The 20,028-nt window shown below is 44.8% G+C and overlaps 1 protein-coding gene across 1 annotated transcript in view; it reads left to right on the plus strand.

Moving 5' to 3' along the window:
• The window catches only part of BBS5 (Bardet-Biedl syndrome 5), a 198,582-nt gene that overhangs the window by 61,915 nt on the left and 116,639 nt on the right, over positions 1-20,028 (plus strand). The window contains exons 4-6 of the mRNA XM_086956075.1: positions 19-68; positions 6,212-6,339; positions 18,948-19,083. Coding sequence (XP_086812201.1) covers positions 19-68; positions 6,212-6,339; positions 18,948-19,083 — 314 coding nt within the window. The remainder of the gene's footprint in view (positions 1-18; positions 69-6,211; positions 6,340-18,947; positions 19,084-20,028) is intronic.

The raw sequence follows: 20,028 nt of genomic DNA on the forward strand, positions 1-20,028 counted from the left end.
ATGCTTTCACATTTTTAGCTGTTGGATACAATTGCATGATAACCATCACAACAAGAACAGCTAACTCGGTGAGTGCTTGTTACTCTTAGCTTGATGTAATGAATTGCTAGTATTTAAAAATGTGTAACCATTGTCCGGACAATGCACACATTCAAAGGTAACAACAGTATTATGTGCCCAATCATTCTAGGCCTTTTCAAATGTACTTGTTCATGTGTATCCTATAGGCTAGGAGTGACAGTTGAACCATCTATATGTTCTCTTGAGGAGTACTAAAGAACAGATCAAGCCCAGTACATTTACCTTTCTGGCTATAAAATGTTAGTTGTTGCACAAAATATGTACTGATCAATTTTATCATAAATAGTCATACATTTGGTCTCAGTTTTCTTGTATTCCACTTTCTGCCAAGTACTTTTCACAATGTTTTAATGTCTGCCGTTTTATTGCACTATTCTCTGACAATACACGTTTAGCTGAAAAGTCCTTCAATGCGTTAATGCATAGGAAAGAAACCCACATCTCTTAGATTTTAATTTAAATGAATATCCTTAGGAGTTAAAAACAAAAATACAAGTAATCTTCCAATTTTTCTTAACTGAGTTGTGTGGTAAATAATGTTTTTCCACCTTTGAAAGTTTAAGCTATTCACCTCAGTACTAGTAAATTTTTTGTTATAATCGGGGTACATTACATATCATGAGCCAGACTATTTAGCCAAGAGCCTTTGCAAAAAATTGCATTTGTTTTTGTATATTAAATGGCCCAGATATTTTGCTTCAGAGTGTCCAGTGTGCAAGAAAGCCAGGATTGTAAACTGTCTGTTTACAGCCCACTTGAGACCAGTGACCACAACACTTGCTTTCAATGATTTATCACAACTCTAGGCACCTATGGAACCTTTCAATATTAATCTCTCCCCAGCCTACAGAATCTAAAGCCTTGCTTTCAACCAACCTTCCTTCTCTTTTGCTGTTTAAGGAGGCCTTGTGGGTTATTATGTTTTTAATGGTATTTTCTCAATGAGAGCATTCCTCTTTTACCTTGCTCTGACAACATTATGTCAGCTAGAAAGTTGGATCTAGAGGTTTATTTCTCTGGATCCTCTAGGTTTAGAGCTACTAGAGTTAGGGATTTTTAAATAGTTTTACAGTTTCCAGAGATGCGTAAATAGATATAGGAGAAGTGAGATATTTTTTCACATATTGGGGAGAGGCGTTTAACAGACCGCTATCAAAAGACCGTAAAGATATACACTCTTAAAATGTGTGATCTTGCTATTATTTCCTAAGGATTTGGTGGTTGGGTGGTGGAGCTTCCTCCTCTGACCTACTGGAACTTTGCGGGGGAGGGGGCGCTGCTAAGAAAGACACTTGAAAACAAATCTTTGCAAAGTCAATAGGCTTGACGTTGGCTGCTGGACTTTTGGCCTTCACAATGCCTTCTAAATGGTTTTTGCAAAACCTTTATTACAAAAGGCATGTCAGAATGGCTGCCCGTTTGCATGCATGCACAAGCAGCCATTTTTAAATGTCTTTGTTTGGAAGAAAGGTTTAGAAAAAACATTAAAAGATGGCCATCCCTGCATGGGCTTATTCACTCTATAGGCTCATACTGCATGCACAGATAACCATCTTTCAAGGGTTTTAAAGCACTTTTACAAATTGACACCCTTTGCTTTGCCTGTGCTGGATGTGTTGCTGCACAAGCAGTGTCGGGCCAGTTAGCAGTGTCTGTTGAGTTTCCATTCTCTCGCAAATTACCCCCCACACACACACAAACAACTATTTACATTTTTTTCAAAGACTCATTGCCTTGAAAGTCACTACCTATGAAAACAATTTGTGGGTGCTTCAGCAGAATACGGTTATTTACACAGAAGGGAACCAATAGCAATACCTCCTAGGACATTTTTGGTGGTATTCCTAGTTTATCTGGACAGCCACATAGAGGATCATGGGCTTTCAAATCACCACAGGCAAGTGTCTCCATTTTGGAGGCGTTTCATTTAAGGCGACTCAATGACATCCACTAGTTAATGGCCAAAAGGCAAATTAACATTTTTAAATTTTGACTGTCATGGGGTTTTCCCATCGGAGAATTATTTATATATTGTTGGCATAGTTATTACAAGTGCAGCTAAAACCATTGTTTAGTGCTGATAAGGATTTCATGTAGATGTTAAAAAGGAGAGTTGAGATGATATAGCGTTGACGGATGCCAGATTTTATAATGTAGTATTGATGAGAAAGGAGGTGATTGGGTCACATTTATTTCTATTATGTAGGTAGATTGAGATTCAAGTGCGAGCAGTACGCTCCATGCCAACTTCTTTGAGCCTTAATAATCATGGTTCCTGATCGACATTGTCAAATTCAGCCAAGACGTTGAATAGTAATAGTGCAGCGACCCCATTTTGGTCTGCTGTGTTGTTAAGGTTGTCCCAAATGGCAAATAGTGCCCTTTTCTATAAGTTTGGCAAGGAATAGCCCATTTGCCATTGGGCTGTAATTGTTTCATATTTGAGGGCCCAAGTTGGTTTTATTTGTAATGGTTAAATTTATACATTTTCAAATGTTTCTGGAAAAATGGATGATAAAGAGTTGTTGATCAGTTTCTGCCTAGTATGGCTGTGGATATTGATAGTGTTCCCGAAGATTCAAGGGGGGCAAGCATCAGAAGAGTAGCCGACTGGTCCACTAGGTTTCCCAGGATTCTTGAAATCGGCCATTTACATTGCTTGGAAAAATAAATGGGGTAGTGTTACGTTTTCATCGGAGCTTTTTGTTGTAAGTCCAAGGGAGCATCTATATATACACAGAGTGTGGTAGTGACAGACTAGTGGTAGGTGTTCTGGATTAAGACATAGCACAGAGTTGGTCTGTGTTTGTAGAAGTGCTTGTGCTCCTGGGTAGGTAGAGAGTATAGTAGTAGGTAGGTATAATGTTAAAAGGAGGGAAGTGGATGGTGCGTTAGGGAGGCTTGGTGTGACCTGGGGTGCTTGGAGTGGTCAACAGGTGTTTTGAGGGAGTGGGTGCTTATTAGTTGTCATAGACCTTTCCTGTATGAGCTGCCTAGAGATTAAAATAGACTATATTTCTGGCCCCAAGTCCAAACGGGAAAGACTTCCTTGTCCTCCCCTCCCTTTGTTGAGACACCCGGGCTGAGACGTCTTTAGAGGAGGGGATGTATGGGCTGGTGGAGGTGGTCACCCAGGCCCCCTGCAGCCCAGCCTAGTGGTTGTCCAACAACCACCAAACTAGTTCACCTGGAGATGTTGGATGGGGGCAAGCCAAGATGGGCAAGGGACAGAGGTAGGTTGTGGGCAAGTCAGCACAGACAATGAACAGAGGGAGAGAGGTAGGTTCAAGCTAAGACGGTCAATGAACGGTGCATAACCAATGCAGACAACAAATGGAGGGAGGGTGAGATGGTGGGGCAAGTCAACACGGACTGTGGAGAGAGGGAAGGTGGAGGCCTAAGCCAACACGCAAAGCAATGGAGTCAAGCCCAAATGGAAAACTAACAGAGGGAGGAAGATTGGGGGCAAGCCAACATGGACACAACAGAGGGATGGAGGGAGAAAGGATGGGGTGGGGAAATCAAATACTGCCATGAGGTATGATGGGTAAGGCTAAGCCAAGATGACAAACGGAGAGAGGGTAGCGGCAAGCCAACACAGACAGTGGGGGCAAGCAAACGGACAGCGAAGGAACACAGACAGGGAGAAGTAGATGACTGAGCCAGCTAAAAAAGACGCATTTTGGTAGAGCAGTTAAATTCTAAGAAAAAAGTAGCACCTAAGAAATGAGCAGTAGACACAAGTAATTCGTCCATACTCAAGGCGATGGACAAATACACAAAGAGGAAGGAAACCTATGGCAACTGACCAATAAGAAGCTAGCAAATGAGAGTGACAATGAAGCCAACCAAAGGTAAGCAATGAGCGCTCTCTAAACCCATGGGTAGAAAACAAAAGATCTCGGAGAAACAGCACATGTCCTGTGTTAGTTAGACATAAATATGACCTCCCTCGAAAAATGTGGCTTTTTGTTACTCTTCGCGACACCATCTTAACCACCTCCCCTTGCCCTTAGGCCTGGCCTAAATCATTTATAATCCTCTCTATGGTGCAGAAATGTACTGCTGACCAAGATGTCAACATTACTTTGTATTTCTTTCCTTTTCCAAATGAAGAACAGTAACTGGGCTTTGTAATGTGAGGCTCGTCTCACTTGTATATATGCTAAGCGAATAAGTCTCATAAGCTGGTCTATTCACAGGAAAACACCTACGTATTGTAGTCCCAATAGCACATTGATGGGCTGAATTGAGACTGGTAGAAATATTTTGCTGTATTTTTGTTTGATTTATATTTAATATTCTTATTTGAGGTGTATTATGTGCAGGGTAAACAAGTGACCCCCCTCCTGAATTTAAAATATTGTCGAAGTTTTAAAGAATGTATGATTTTTTCCGTTTACTTGGGAACAAAAATGATATTGTGCAACCTTTCATTTAAAAAAAATTTTTTTTAATTTTACAAATTACAATTTGTCTGGGTATCGTTAGTTAAAAGACATATTAGTAATTCAAAACACCACCTGTTATTACCCGCCTCTAAATTAGTTTTTCCATCTTGGCACCAATTCTGCAACTAATGGGGTGGTGGGGTTGCACCATCCGTGAAACACCTCTCTGGCATAACCAGTTATTATCCCATTTGATAGGGCTCCAGGGTTTCCGTGAATGGGATTACATAGTCATTTCGCCCACTGGTGATGTCATTCAAGGTAATGTTCTCAAATCATTCTAGGCTCCTAAAGACACATTCTCCCTACATAAATATCTGCTGTTTCGTCACACTATTACCCCACATTGATAAAGTTGAATCGTTTCCAGAATTCAACCCATTGGAGGCTTAACTCCTAATGGGAGATTTGGGTGATCATAAGATATCCAAAATATATCAATCTATCATTACCCATTGCACCACTATTCTCGAGAAATGTAAAGAGGCTTGACAAACGGCCTCTAGATACAGACGAATGGACCGAAGTCCTCGAGTCCCCTCGTGTAGCAGCCATATCTTCTCGATTAAGACTTATTCAATTCAAGTACCTACACAGGGCTTACTATACCTGCTATGGACTATAGAGAGCAGGCCTAATAGAATTTTCAGTGTGCTTGTGCCGACACAGTGATGAAGGATCCTTCATACATACGGGCTGGGAGTGCACAACGTTAGGGGTGCTGGCATGCCTGGCTAAGGTACTTGGATGAGAACTATCTAGATCCCCTAGGTTGGCACTGCTACATATCACAGACACAATAGGTGGTAGTAAGTATAACCAGCATCTCCTCTGGTTAGGTCTTACCATTGCCAAACAGGATATTGCCAGCACATGGAAACTAGAGACACCTCCTACTATCCGGGCATGGAGGAATGGGATGGACTTCTGCATGGGTTTAGAGATTCCGGTCTTCCAGTCCCGAGGATGCCCTCAGAGACATTAAAAGAATTGGCAGAGATGGGCGGATTACAGCGGACTGGTCCTGCCGGGCTGGGCACTGCGACAGATATAATAGACTCTGAAATCAGGTCTTATGAAGCACAGGAAAAGCAAAAGCCTTTAATGTAGAATGAATAAGTTTATAATATATATCTATTTGCTACATTTACAACTGACTTATATGATTGCATTGGATTTCTTTTGTTGGAAAGTAATGTTTGAAAAACGCATTAGAATTGAATACATATGTATGCATTCCCAAAATAATGATGTAAACATGATAAAGACTTTAGTGATGGAAGGCATGCCAATAAAACTTGTTATTAATTTAAAAAAAAGTCATATTAGTAAGTTCATCTTTGCAGGTCAAGAAGAGTTTTACTGCAGAACACCACATGGAAACTATTTGCAAACCGCACTTTAGCACATCTTGATTTTCCTTTAAATTTCAATTAACTCCCGTTGTACATGCGATTAAAACATTTCTTCAAAAGAATGCAAGCATGTTATACCGCAACGGATAATGTTGGGAAAATCAATAAACTCCGCTAGATGCTCTGCTTTTTTAGGATTTCTTCTATTTATTTCCTGGTTCTTTTTGGTGGGGGATGAGGAAGAGTATTCAATATATTTTTAACCGCAGGTCTTAGTTGCTGTAAAGACATTCTTAAATGCTGCCTTTCCATTTGTCGTTACAGAAGCTACGAGGACAGACCGAAGCGCTTTACATTTTAACAAAGTGTAACAACACTCGCTTCGAGTTTATCTTTACCAATGTTGTACCTGGCAGTCCTCGACTTTTCACTTCAGTCATTGCTGTGCACAGGTATGGATAAGCTTTTCTTTTATTCGCTTTGAGATTGAATAAGACGGGATAGTCCGGTATTTTACATTAGGATATTGTCATCTTTAATATTTGTTTAATGAAGAAACTCTCTTAATGCGTTGTTTCAAAGTGAACTCTATTGTGCAAGATGGTATTGCCTCATTTAAAAGGCTGTGTTTTTGAAGTGAGGGCTCCCTGGCAAAATATTATGATCTCAACATTTTTGCTAATGTTCAGTCTATCCTGATCAATGCCATTTAAGTTCAAGTTCAAGTTCAAGTTCAGGAATTTGTATAGCGCACTACTCACCCAGAGGGTCTCAAGGCGCTTGAGGGAGTGTTTTCAAACTGATACCACAAGGTAAAACAGCACACTAAATAGGAAATAAATATAATATGCCAACCATTTGCACACCATCACACACACCAGAAGAGTGTTTTTCATTAATGTCCGAGAGGATTTAATCCAGTACTTCAACTTGGGAACAAGCTCTACATTACACCGAAGGACACAGGATGATGGTAATGATATGGATGCGTGCATGCCCACTAAATAATAACAAAAGAACAGGCACTGGCAGAACCCCTAACTTAACCCCACTAAAACCAGATGCAACCATGCCTGGTGATCAGTCACAATCCACTAAACCTGCATTTGACTGGAACAATTAAACGTGAAGCTGATCAATGCGATAGCTTGGCCTCCTTATTAGTTTGCACACAGTAACTCAAAATATCTTTGTTTGTATCAAGATGCAGACTGAAATATGAAATATCATGAAGGAAGCAACCTAATCCTCTCACAAAACACACAGAAGAGTATAGGTGGCAAACAAGTTTTTGTGTCGTGCTATAAACCGGCTCACTGCTCCATACTGAGCATCATCCAACAGTTGGGGTATTGGTATTATGTGGTGTTCTATGCACAAAACACAGCCATTTGAGAAAATCCTTTCAAATAGCTTAGCAAAGGTAATACATGCAAGTTGTAGATAAATTATGTGTTATGACAATGAGCCAGATGTATGAAGCCTTTTTGCATTCTCAAACGGCTCGATTCACAGAATCAGGTCTTTTGAGGCGATAAAAAGAGTTTTTTATTGTATATGAAACCAAAATTCTAATTTAGTAACACGTTACAGAATCATGATTTCTGACCAAATACCGATACAGTATTGGGAAGGGGCGTGTTTAGAGCGTCCCATCCAAATGCTGAATTGTATTGGTATGCATTAATGTTTTGCGACCAAAATCTGGTCTTAAATCACTGAAAGGTAGTGGTAAAGCATTCACAAATGGGAAGAGGTCACCAGGGGATGTTGAAAAAATATTTTTAGTAGGCAGTGGTCCACTGCTCACTTGGGTCGATGTGGGCTGAAACTAGGGGTTCACTCCTGTAATACCAAACATATACATGGATTCCCTCACAAGTTGACAACTGAACCCTTTGTGAGTTGGGATTTAAACAAGCATTTACAATGCAATGGTCTCTGCATTATTAAAGGTAGAGCTATTGGCATTGCTCATGACTTTTTTTTTTTAAATCATAAATAAATTGCATTGTCATTTACATTGCCACTTGCTTAGTCGTTAAATAAATGGCATTGTCATTTACAATGCCAATAGCTTAATCGCTCGCAAATGCATGACCGATTGCATTATACTCTGCTCATACATCAGAACTGTACCTGATTACAGTGTGCAGGCTGCTGACTATATCTGAAGACGGTTGAATTCCACCCTTATTCACCAGCCTAGCATGTGTCTAACTGCTGACTGTCATACCCAGACATGTTGCATCTCAGATCATTGGCGCTCCTCCTGTAACTAATGATGGCTTCAAAGCATTGTATGTGTCTGAGAAAGAGATATGAGCGGGGGAAAGAGAGCAACTAAGGTTCTATCATGAGCAATGCGAGCCTGCAACACATTAGTTTTCTGCTGGTGCATGTCCGTGATGTATGCCCCTCATCACAATCCCTTTCCCATGCTCAGCGCTGCTGCGCAGATTACCTTTGTATCAGTTAACGGACATTTTAAAAATGGGTTCTCCCTGAGGCTATACTTAACATATTAGCAATACCTGTTTTCTGCCACATTCTTACTAAGGAATCATCTGCATTAACGGACAAAATTGCCGGGCCATAAATCACTGAAAATCTGCTGCAAGTGTGGGACTAGAGGAACGTAAACCTATTTTTCCCCACAGGCACCCTCTACTATATATTTTCATCACATGCTGTCGTATCGTACCTTTCACCCATGTGTGTCCCTTAAAATGACACCGCCTATAAAAACCCGCATGTAACAAGAAAAACACATGCCTTCTTTCCATGGATGTTGCACAATGATGGGGAACGCATGGCATTCCGTCCCTGCAACTTTCTGTCCTCCTGTTTGTCTGTTTATCTCTACGCCACCCTCCAGTGGGCCTCATTAGGCTCTTTGGGCACGTCTTCTGTATGGTATTCGGCCTTGGAGGCATGTGTGAGCGCCGCCACCTCTCTCTGCTAACAGCTTCCCTCTCTGTCATCTGGGGATTATGCATCTGCCAAAGTTTTCAGAAACATGGAGAGCAGCCTCGAATTTCACCATGGCAATGTCAATGTTTGCAGAAAGCATTAATGACGTGCACCATTTTATAGCAGACGTACGCTAAATTATATATTGACATTTGACTAATAAACACATTGTCTCTCAGCTCGAAAGTACTCATCTCCGCGACCCCTAGGGAGGAAGGCCTGGGTGTCAGTGCAGGATTCACATTTGTGGCCTGCAGGTTTTCTTGGCTCTCTGGCGCAGGAGTGAACGCACCGCCCTAGTTCAAACGATACTGGTTATACATAAAGATTTGATAACTGTTTGCAGAATAGTGTATGAGGCGCCACGGTTCTTAGGTCACATGCAGGGCTCGCTGAATTGTTTATTTCGCCGGATCTGGCTGGGTTTCCGTTCTGCTTCTGCATTTCAATGTGCCATCTCCACAACAGGTATCGTGAAAGTTTCCTTGGAGCCAGCGCCTCTGAAGGCGGGAGCTGCCTTCAAGCAATGCCTGCCTTGACCGTAGGCTTTGGGTCCTCCTTGGGCCACGGGCTTCTACAAGCAGCGAGCCTCCCGGAAGCTCAGGCCGAAAAGAAACTCGAAGGTGCCTGGCAGAATTTCTCCTCACAGTTCACACCTCCACGGGGAGTCGCATCCTCTCCTCCACCCATCCCTCCCAAACAAGCCAAGAGCAGGTGACGAAGCAGCACTGCGTCCCTTCTCCTCCTCACATCTGCATGCAAGCTTTATTGCAGCAGGACCAATGCTCTAGCGATTCAATTAAGCACGATTTTATGTGTGTGCAAACATGAGGAATATCCCGTTTCCCTAAATTGTATGGATTACGGGCACGCGGGCAGAGCGCAGAAGTCCTGCGTAATTAGCAGGCACATTATCATTCCGTGCACGCTGCTCCTCACAAGATATAGTGCAGAGATAGCCTGTAATGAGCTCACCCTCTGCCCCTCTAAGATAAATTATATCTCTCCCACCCGACCCTCCAAGCAGTGCTAAATACATCTTATTAAATACGCCGCCATTCATAAGCAGCATACGGCAATGCGTCTGTCAGCCTTGAGCTGCAGCTCAGCCTGTGGAGGGGGTTGAATAGAAGGAAAGTGAGGAGATGGTGGGACTAACAGCTATTTTATATCCGTTTCTTATGGGGTGGGGGGAGGGGGGTATGCAGAGTTTTGGCTCCCATGGCATTTAACCCCTCTTGCTTTTGTAAGTCTTTGGCCACAGCACATCAATAATGTAGTTGAGTATACGGAAAGGCAAAAAGGCATGTTTACTTTCAATAGTAATAATTAACAGAAGCAAACCGAGATAAAAATTAGTTATGTGTACTGCAATCGATTAAAATAAAAGGAACAGATGATGGCACATGAGCACTGTAGAGCCAGGCTGTATAAATTAATGTGTTTTTGTGTAATGTAACTGATGTGCATGTCAAGCACTCCAATACCTCCAAGTCGATTTGGCGCTATATGAAACTGCTAAACAAAAGAAAATAAGGTTTGCAGAGGGGGTAGGGACGCATTCCACTTGAGTTAAGTCTGTGGCTGCGTTCTTTCCTGCTGCAGCCATGTCAGTGAGTGACTTGGGGGAACTAATTCGAAGGGCAGTTGAGGGATAGTGACTATCTAAGATCTCCTCCACTGCATGCCTCCGAAGCCTAGCCCCTCTCGGTGTACATTAAAGTACTCAGTGCGGTCTCACATGAGGAGCCTAACCCCGCTTGGACGCTGTGAAGCCAGGCTATATCAATGAATGTGTTTTTCTGCAATGTAACTGGTGCACATGTCAAGCACTCCAATACCTCTGGATCGAGTTGGCGCTATATAAAACTACTAAAACAAAAGAAAATAAGGTTTGCCGAGGGGGTAGGGACGTATTCCACTTGAGTTAAGTCTGTGGCTGCCTTCTTTCCTACTGCAGCCATGTCAGAGAGTGACTCGGCGGAAGTGATTCAAAGGGCAGCTGAGGGCTAGTGGATATCTAAGAACTCCTCCACTGCATGTCTCCGAAGCCTAACCCCGCTCGGTGTACATTTAAGTACTGTGCGGTCTCACATGAGGAGCCTAACCCTGCTCGGTGAACAATTAAGCAGTGTGCGGTCTCAAATGAGAGAGTGCTGAATCTGAAGTCGCTTCAGGAGGCAAGATAATACTAGAAGGAGGGGAGGAAAAGCACAATACAGATTAAAAAAAGCAAAAGACAACTGCTGCAGGAGCTGTGTGCGTTAGGAGGAGGGGGAGGGCTCATAACGCGGAAGCAGAAGCGAAATGAAAACGTAGCCGGAAAAATAAAACGAGGAAAGCGACTGCTGCAGGAGCTGTGTGCGTTAGGAGGAGGGGGAGGGCTTATAACACGGTAGCAGAAGCGAAATGAAAACTGAGCCGGAAAAATATAACAAGGAAAGCGAGAGCAGCCTACCTCAACCTTACCAGAAGCAAAATGGCGGCCTCAAGCTTCCGAAATTTTTTGTATTCGGGGGTGTGTTTTGCTGTCCTGAGTGACGGACGACGTCACGAGCTAAAGAACAGCAAAACTTACGCCCCTGAATCCGAAAGAGACGGGCTAAATTTAAGTGAAGCCCTCTCCTCCAATGGCTGGCCTCCATTTAGGAAGCCAGCCAATGGAGGAAAGAAGAGGGTTAAACGACCCTACTGAGAAACATAAGATCTCCTCCCGGAAGCTGGCAAGCGAGCATTTCCGGTCCTCGACCTAAAAACCTTCTTGTGACTTCAAAATCACATTTTGGGAAGCCTTTTAGGCAGTACATATGGGACAGGCTGATTATTTTGGGCTTTGACCTTCTTGAGGCCTGTTTTAATAGAAATAAAGACCTAGAGAAAAAACTATTGGTGCCTATCCATGAAACATTTTGCACTGCCCCTTTCAGGCAGCTAGATGCACAACTAGAGGAATATAGATACCCTGTGGAGATGAAAGCCAGGACAATAAAGTAGGAAACAAGGCAGGCAAACTCTTTGTGTGGCTGGATCGGCAGGATGGGCAGATGGATTCCTAATACCACAGAGATCACAAGCAGTTTTTTCACACAAATCATCAAGACTGTGTACTCCTTGCTATAGGACTCAATGCATCTCGCTAAGCAAGTTACATTAGGAGATGTACGACAGTGAATCACACTTCCAGATGTTCACAGATATTATTGTGTCTCCCAGGTGATGCTACATATTCAAATGGTGCTACTTATTAACTGGGTGTTCTCCTCCCAAGAGAAACCTGCCTACTAATTGATAGACATGTAGTTGTAACAAAAGGGATACTCTGGCATGATTTATGGTAGATCCCCTCTAACAGACTGGCCGGATCTCACACGCTTGTTGGGGCTTGTGTGGAAAGTGACAACAAAGTTGATAAAGGGGGTATTTCTGGATAACGGGAGAGACTACCCTATAGGACTGACATATCTTGAAAGATGTTAGGCTAATGATAGGGTTCCATTTCCAAGGCCTCAAACATGTGGAATTGCCCCAGCATAAAGACATTCTAGGACTTTGAGGAAGAATTTGTCATAGCCAAGACCTATATCTGCAATATTTTAAAAATTCAGACATGTGTAGAACAGATATGGAGTGAGGCTGGTGGGTGTGCTCATGGAGGCATGCCATCAAAGACAGTAACTTTTTATCAAACAATGATCGATAATACACCAGACTGCATGGGACCAGTGAGGGCGAAACAGGCCGAAGTTCTCGGAGATCCTTAAGACTCTAAATAGGAGGTGATGATGTGGTCAGCTAGAAAAGTTGCCATAAAATCAGGTTTCCAGCTGGTTCATCTTAATTTATTACACTGCACACGTATACAATTGAAGGCATGGGTTCTCATTCAGTAAGACTTGTGTCTCTGAGGAGGCTGGGACAAGAGGGGCTTCAAGCATATATAATGGAAAAACCTGCAGATTAGGGTGTTATTTGAAGAAGATGAGGCACATCTTATAATAGATGCAGAGATTGATGTTGGTCCCAAACCTATGTTACTTGGCTTATGGGGCGTAGGAGGGGGGGGGGACCAGTCTCTGCCCCACATATGGGAATACGTTCTTCAATACAGGACTAGAAGTAGCTAGATGTGACATTCTTAGCTGATGTGGGAATTTCAAGGTTCTTGTTTCAGGAAATGGAGCCGCAACGTGGATTAGTGTATGCTAGTGGCGAGGGAGATTTATCATGGTGGGAGTTGGTTGTCTTCAGAAGTTCACGAGCATATGGGGGAGATCGTGTGAGTTACTCGGACTATCCAGATTCAAATCATATATAAATGATGGTGCAGGGAGAAGAGAATGTGTGAGATGACTAAGCAACGTGTTGATTGCAGCTGCCATCGCTCATGTGGATGTAATGTTAAGCTTCAAGTCTGCAACCTGTGGTTCCTCTTACATTTTGTGCTTCCACTGCACAGTTATTGTGCAAGCCCTATGTAATTTCACCTGTGTAGATTCAGTGAGGAACTGAACTCAGCTATCCACAGGGTCTTCAGATCCCACTTCCAAAGGTGAAGGCTAAATGCTATAGACCTTTACAGAGTGTCAGATGAGCCCATTGCTTTGTGAAGGTATATTGCTGCCATGGTTCAAATCCAGCCTGTTGCACTGTGTTTTAAGATAACATACTCTCCAAAAACTGCAAGCAGCGGAAGGTGAAGAGGCACACACAGTCACACTCAATACTACGTCTGTAAAAGGCAAACAGTATCACTGCCTTGGTAAGAAAGGAAATCACCTCTTCTCATCTTCTTGTTCATCTCACCACATTCCTTTCTCGCTATCCTCGTCCTCCCACCCTGTCAGACTCCCAGGTCCTCCTCTGCTTTCCGCCCCCATCTGGCCCCACCCTACCCATTTCTCCTCCTTTCCCTTTCCTCTCATCTCCAAAGCCTACTTTTTATCCTCTGAGTAATCCTTCATGTCTGATCTCCACCTCCTTCTAATCTTTCCCTGCTCCATTTTCAGCTCAGTCTCCCTCCTCACCCCTTCTCCATCAGACTGCTCCCCCACCTTATGCCACCTCCATCAGTCTCCTCCCCTCCTGACTAGCCTCCTCCATCTGCTTGTTGGTCAGGTTTCTGTTGTTCTCCCTGTGAACTACCTTCCTCCTCCTCATCACTAGTGGCCTCCTCTGTCCTTCTCTTTCCTCTATTGCATCCTCTCTCAGGCTCCTTCCTTGTCTTTTACTCTCACCCTATCGGTATCCTCCTGCTTCTTCTTGCATCACGATCAGTCTCACTCTTTTCCTTTCCCCATCTGAGCCCCTCTTCCCCTTGCTTATTAACCTCTTCCCCATCTATCTCCTTCTCACCCTCCTTCCAACAGCTTCTTCCTGTGCCTATGTCTCCTTGTCCCCGCGCCCGTCACCTTCGAACTCCACCTCTACATAAGCCTCACCCGTCTCCTCTTTCACCTCCTCATACAGCACCTTTATTTGCTTCCCCCTACTTCCACACCTACGTCTTAAATCTCATTCTTCTCCATCTTCTCTCTATTTAGTGTTATCCAATGTTTCCCTATTTCAGTGCAGCAGTTAATCAGTGTGCTACCATGCTTGGACATACTCCAGCAGTGTGTGCTCCCTTAAAATATATATCCAGAAAATTCATATGTTCTCTGTGCTGTTCCAGGGCAAGAATCCCAGACACGAGTGAGTGCTTGTGCCATGGAGGTGGAAACAGGTGGGGAGGGGGTTCAGAGAAACTAGACCTGAGGTCTTGATAATTGCGATGATTATAGGATGAGGCTAATAAAGGGGTGAAGAGGATAAGATGGAAATCTCAACGCTGACATTTTCATTCTTTATTAATCGCTGATGATTGTCAAGTAAAATTGTGTTCTATCTGTATTCCTGAGAACCTCTAGTATATGTTATTTTATATTAATAATACTCTTTCTGAAAGTGGGGCCTCTTATGAAGGCTCCTTTTTCACAAATAGAAACTAATCTTTTTAGGTCGAGCAGACCTACTCTCAATGCGTGAGCATTGAGAGTGTCTGCTTCAGACCTTTTGTGGCCCGTATTTAGGAATGTGGACAGCTACCAGACGCGCGCTTTGACGAGGTCAGATTTCACCTCGGGAGCGAGCGTCTGGTAGCTGCGCATGCGCGAATCAAATCCCTTGCTCACACACACACACAGGAGCCCCCACCCCTCTGCATGCACGCACACACACACACACAGGCGCGCGCATACACACGCAGGCATACGACACACATACAGGCACACATACAGGCACACTATCCCCTACCTCGCATTCTCTCTCAATCACACAGTCACGCATGCGCACACACATTCCCACACGCACACATGCGCGCACACACTCCCCCTCCCCCTCCCCCACCCCTCCCAGGCATACACACAGGCACGCACGCACTTCACTTCAGCCCTGGGCCCCACTCACCGACTGCGCTCTTCCGGCGGGCTCCTCTCGCGCTCCGCGCGTCTCGTCTCCTCTTCACAATCGGGGCTCCCTCAGGTCCGAGGAGCCCCGCAACAGGCGCCACACTCCTCCTTCTCCCCGGCCCCCTCCTGGGGACCCGGGCTGATTCGGACCAGCAGGGCGCTCCATGCGCCGGCAGCTCGCGGACCTCGGGAGGCGGGACTTCCGGTCGGCTGCGACCGGATTGGCCGGCCGGCTAAGAGCTTCCGGGTCTCCGCAGGCAGCGCGGCGGCACCCTACAACATGAACTTGTTATTTTTGCGGTGGAATGTTTGTCATTGTTGTAGGTTGTGTTGGTGTCCATGGGGGTGGCGTAGAGGCCCCTCCACGTGTTCAGCCATCTATTGCAAAAAGTGACTGCCGAATTTCATGTCCGTGACAAACAGCCGGCCGCCTCCTCCCACCCAAAGCGGGCCGTAACCATCGATTTCCTCTAGTTTAAAGATTGCGGTGGGTTGACCATGAATTCAGAATCCTTTTCGGAACAGAGGATACCGAATTTGCACGGTATGCTATATTTGGCTGAATTCGAGAATGCTTGGTTTACCACTTAAAGTTACGAGGCAAATGCGATAACTACTGCTACAAGCCATGGTGTATTATTGGCTGGATTTGACAAGGCTAACTATTAATTTGAGGTTATGCCTGCTAATTGTGTGATGATGTGGCCTAAAAGGGACTATTGCTTCAGGTTATGCCTCATAACTGTGTAAGAATGCGGCGAGAAACTGACTTAGACCATTATCACAACGGCCGATATAGTGTATTGCTTTACAATTGGCGAAGGCGAGATTCCCCCTAGTGTGTGGTTCGCCGATTTCCTGGTCAACATGTCCATGGCGCTACGGTTAACTCAAATTCCCCTTGATTGAATGTCTTTAAATATGAGGGACACACTATGTGTGATGGAATTTTGCTCCCCTCTACCCTCCCCCTTTTGTAGTTGTTTAAGCCGATTTGGTTGTAATGATTTTGCTAACCCGGATGCAGGAAGTATGACAAGGACAGAGGGGGCTCTGTGTGTCCTCAGTCCACCATCTCGGCACTGGCAGCCTTCCTCTCTTCGGCACAGCGCCTCGCAGCCCTCCTCGCTCGGCACAGCGCCGCGCAGCCCTCCTCGGCACAGCGCCTCGCAGTACTCTCCTTTGCAGCACAGCACCTCGCAGCTCTTGTCCACTTGTCTGGCTGCCATCAGGACTCTGCAGTGTTTCACGCGCTGCACGTGCTGCGGTGCTCGGCACATTTCAGAGTGGCTGGGGGGTGGGGATTGGATAAAAGGTGTGCTCAGCTGTAGACATTAACAGCCCATAAAGGCCTTTTAATAGCCCTCCTGCCCTGCCTTCCTCAAACACCCCATCCTCGGTTCAGAGGAGGCGTTCATTGCTGGGTTACTGACACCCCTCCTCGCCCCTTCTTGCCCCCTCCCCCACCCAGCAGACGGCACCGTGAGCCCCCGGTGGGGCTGAGTGGGGATTATCTGGGCAGGGGGTGGGGTGTCCAGGTACCACGTGCAAGACCACCTGGCAGAGGCGCCCCCCTCCCCCCCAGCAGGGAGGGGGGCAGTGTGTGGGGGGGGAGCAGTGTGAATACCTTGGAACCTCTGCGAGGGTGACTCCCCCGTCCAGACACCCGAGGCGATACCCGTGGCACGCCTTTCATCTTGTCTGACGTGGGCTCTCAGCTCAGGCTTTTGGCACCGGGAGGGCAATTTGGCGGGGTGGGGCACTGTAGGGGAACAGTGTGAATACTTTGGAACCTCTGCGAGGGCGCCTCCCCTCTCCAGATACCCGAGGCGCTACCCGTGGCACGCCTTTCATCTTGCCTGACGTGGGCTCTTTTGGCACAGGGAGGCAGCAGCGCCACAGAGAAGCCAATAAATAAATAAACATCCATTGGTTGTGTCAAAAATACCAAAACTCCAAAAGCAAAACACTTGAGTGCACGCCTTCAGCAAGCAAGGGACCCGTCATGCCAGCTGTGCTCAGGGGCTGTACGGGCCGCCTACGTCATTAGTTACAGTGTGTGCGTGCTACAAGCTACCGTCACCAACCCCAACAGTGCGCATCTTATCGACCGCAGAATGATGAAAGGCTTAGCAGGCATAACCTTCATCAGCAAAGAGACAGACCCCAGCAGTGCGCATGTTATCGACCGCAGAATGATGAAAGTCTGAGCGGACATAGCATTCAGCAGGCAGGAAACAGACCTCAGCAGCAGGCACTAAACCCCTTGAGCTGAGATGAGCGCAGCCTTGTGATGGCAGAGGAGACTCCAAAGCTGCGCTTACCACGTGTGTCTCTCGAGGTCCCAAGGCTCCACATTTCATGTGTGTCTCTCGAGGGCCCGGGGTCCGCATTTCATTTGTCTCACTAGGCCGCACATTCCACTGTTTACAAAACCAGGCCTCGGGGTACACACTTCCTCGCCTCCAGTCACGATTAACAGTTGAGCTACACAAACCCAAGCACTTTAAAAACACTTCCTCGCCTCCAGTGTTGTGGCCTCGAGGCACTTTACTGAGCCACTAAGGCCACGGATTAAAGAGCGGGCTCAGGAGACGGCGCCCCTCTCACACCACTCTCCCCTCTCACCTCTCTCCTCTCTCACCACTCTCCCCTCTCTCACCACTCTCCCCTCTCACACCACTCTCCCCTCTCACATCACTCTCTCCCCTCTCACATCACTCTCTCCCCTCTCACACCACTCTCTCCCCTCTCACACCACTCTCTCCCCTCTCACACCACTCTCTCCCCTCTCACACCACTCTCCCCTCTCACACCACTCTCCCCTCTCACACCACTCTCCCCTCTCACACCACTCTCCCCTCTCACACCACTCTCCCCTCTCACACCTCTCTCTCCCCTCTCACACCACTCTCTCCCCTCTCACACCACTCCCCCCTCTCACCACTCTCCGCTCTCACCACTCTCCCCTCTCTCCTCTCACCACTCTCTTCTGTCCCCTCTCTCTCCTCTCTCCCCACTCTCCCCACTCTCCCCTCTCACCACTCGCCACTCTCTCCACTCTCCCCTCTCACCACTCTCACCACACTTCCCCCTCTCACCACTCTCCCCTCTACCCTCTACAACTATTAGCATTGTAAATGACAAAGCTATTAATTTAGCTATTTTCAAACCAAACGCATAAATAAAAAATTTGTCATTTACAATACCGATAGCTCAAACTTTCCTAATGCGAGACCTATTGCATTGCAAATGCTTGTTCTGGTCCTGTGTTGAATACTGTAAGAACACAGGTTGTAAAGGGATATGAGTAGTCCCCAAGATTGGCATTCCTTGTCGAGTAGTGTCAGACGTAGGTTGCCACAAGGATACTTGAAGGTTTGTTTTCTCTTGCTCAGTAACTGATAAGAACTTTTTGTTTCATCAATTTAAGAAATGGAAATTCCCTATATGCATGTATTTACTGTTTCATGCTGTGCTAATGCTAATAGTTAAATAATTGGCCCTTTGAATCCTACTCTTGCTTTTTAGTCTCTTATTTGTGTGGGTGTGCACTTCAAAACAAGTAGCAAAATATGTTTTTAGGATCCATAGAAATTGATGTGTAAGGACCTTAATGTTCTGTTTTGTTTTTTATTTAGAGCTTATGAAACATCCAAAATGTACAGGGATCTCAAACTGAGGGGCGCACTAATTCAAAACAAGCAACTGAGGCTTCTTCCACAAGAGCAAGTGTATGATAAAATTAACGGAGTGTGGAATTTGTCCAGCGACCAGGTAGAAGACATATAATATACAATTAAAATGTTCTAAATTTGTGTTGGTGTGTAATATTTTCATAGCCCTTCATATTGTTTTTTTTTAAAATACTATAGAACAGGACACCTCCTCCAGCACACACTTGTAATGTATGGGTCGTCCTTTTTGTGAGACTAGAGAAGCAAAACTAAGGGCAGGAGAAGTGCAGCAAGGCTTTCATGTGTCCCATGTATTTATCAGTTTATCAATAGTTCAACTCTCAATGGTGAAACAACGATTTGTTAAATGTAAAGTTTTAAACTCTTTGTTTTATTAGAGCCCTTGTATTCCAAGACCCAGTAAAGTGTGCTTACTCCTAGCAATTTTCTGGACTTTCACACTAATGGTAGTGTATGACCGGCAGAAGCCCTAAATCAGATTTTTTTTTACATCTAGTGGATACAGAAAGTCTGCTTCCCAGATGTAAAGGCAAATGTACAGAAAAATATGTTTTCTGTATTGGTAAAATGAGCCCTGCACAGTTTTCTTTTACACTTTCATATTTTCAAATTCCATCTCTAATCATTGAGTTGAACTAAAAGAGTGAGTAAGGTAACAAGGACTGTAAGCAGATTTGGGGTTGATAATGCCTCAACAAAATATCAGAGGGTGTAGTAAGAATTCAGCAAGTAGCACAAACAAATACCTGAAACATAGATGGGCGTTTCAGTAGTTCCTTTATTAATTAGTTTTTTTTAATTAATCTGAGCCTCAAATTGGCAGAATAGCAACATTTACAAAGGTTCATATGAATCACATTTAAACAAATTACACCGTCTTTCCATTTTAACATATAACCTTGCAGACACAACCAAAAAGGATCTATTTTCAATTTTACTCAGGACTCATTGGTTAGGGATGTTCTCAAGGTATTTGGGAGCATATTCCAACCCACCAGAATCATGCCTGAGGAAGCTTCAGATA

The sequence above is a fragment of the Lissotriton vulgaris genome, chromosome 2_1 (genome assembly GCF_964263255.1).
Source record: "Lissotriton vulgaris chromosome 2_1, aLisVul1.2, whole genome shotgun sequence".
Lineage (NCBI taxonomy): Eukaryota > Metazoa > Chordata > Amphibia > Caudata > Salamandridae > Lissotriton > Lissotriton vulgaris.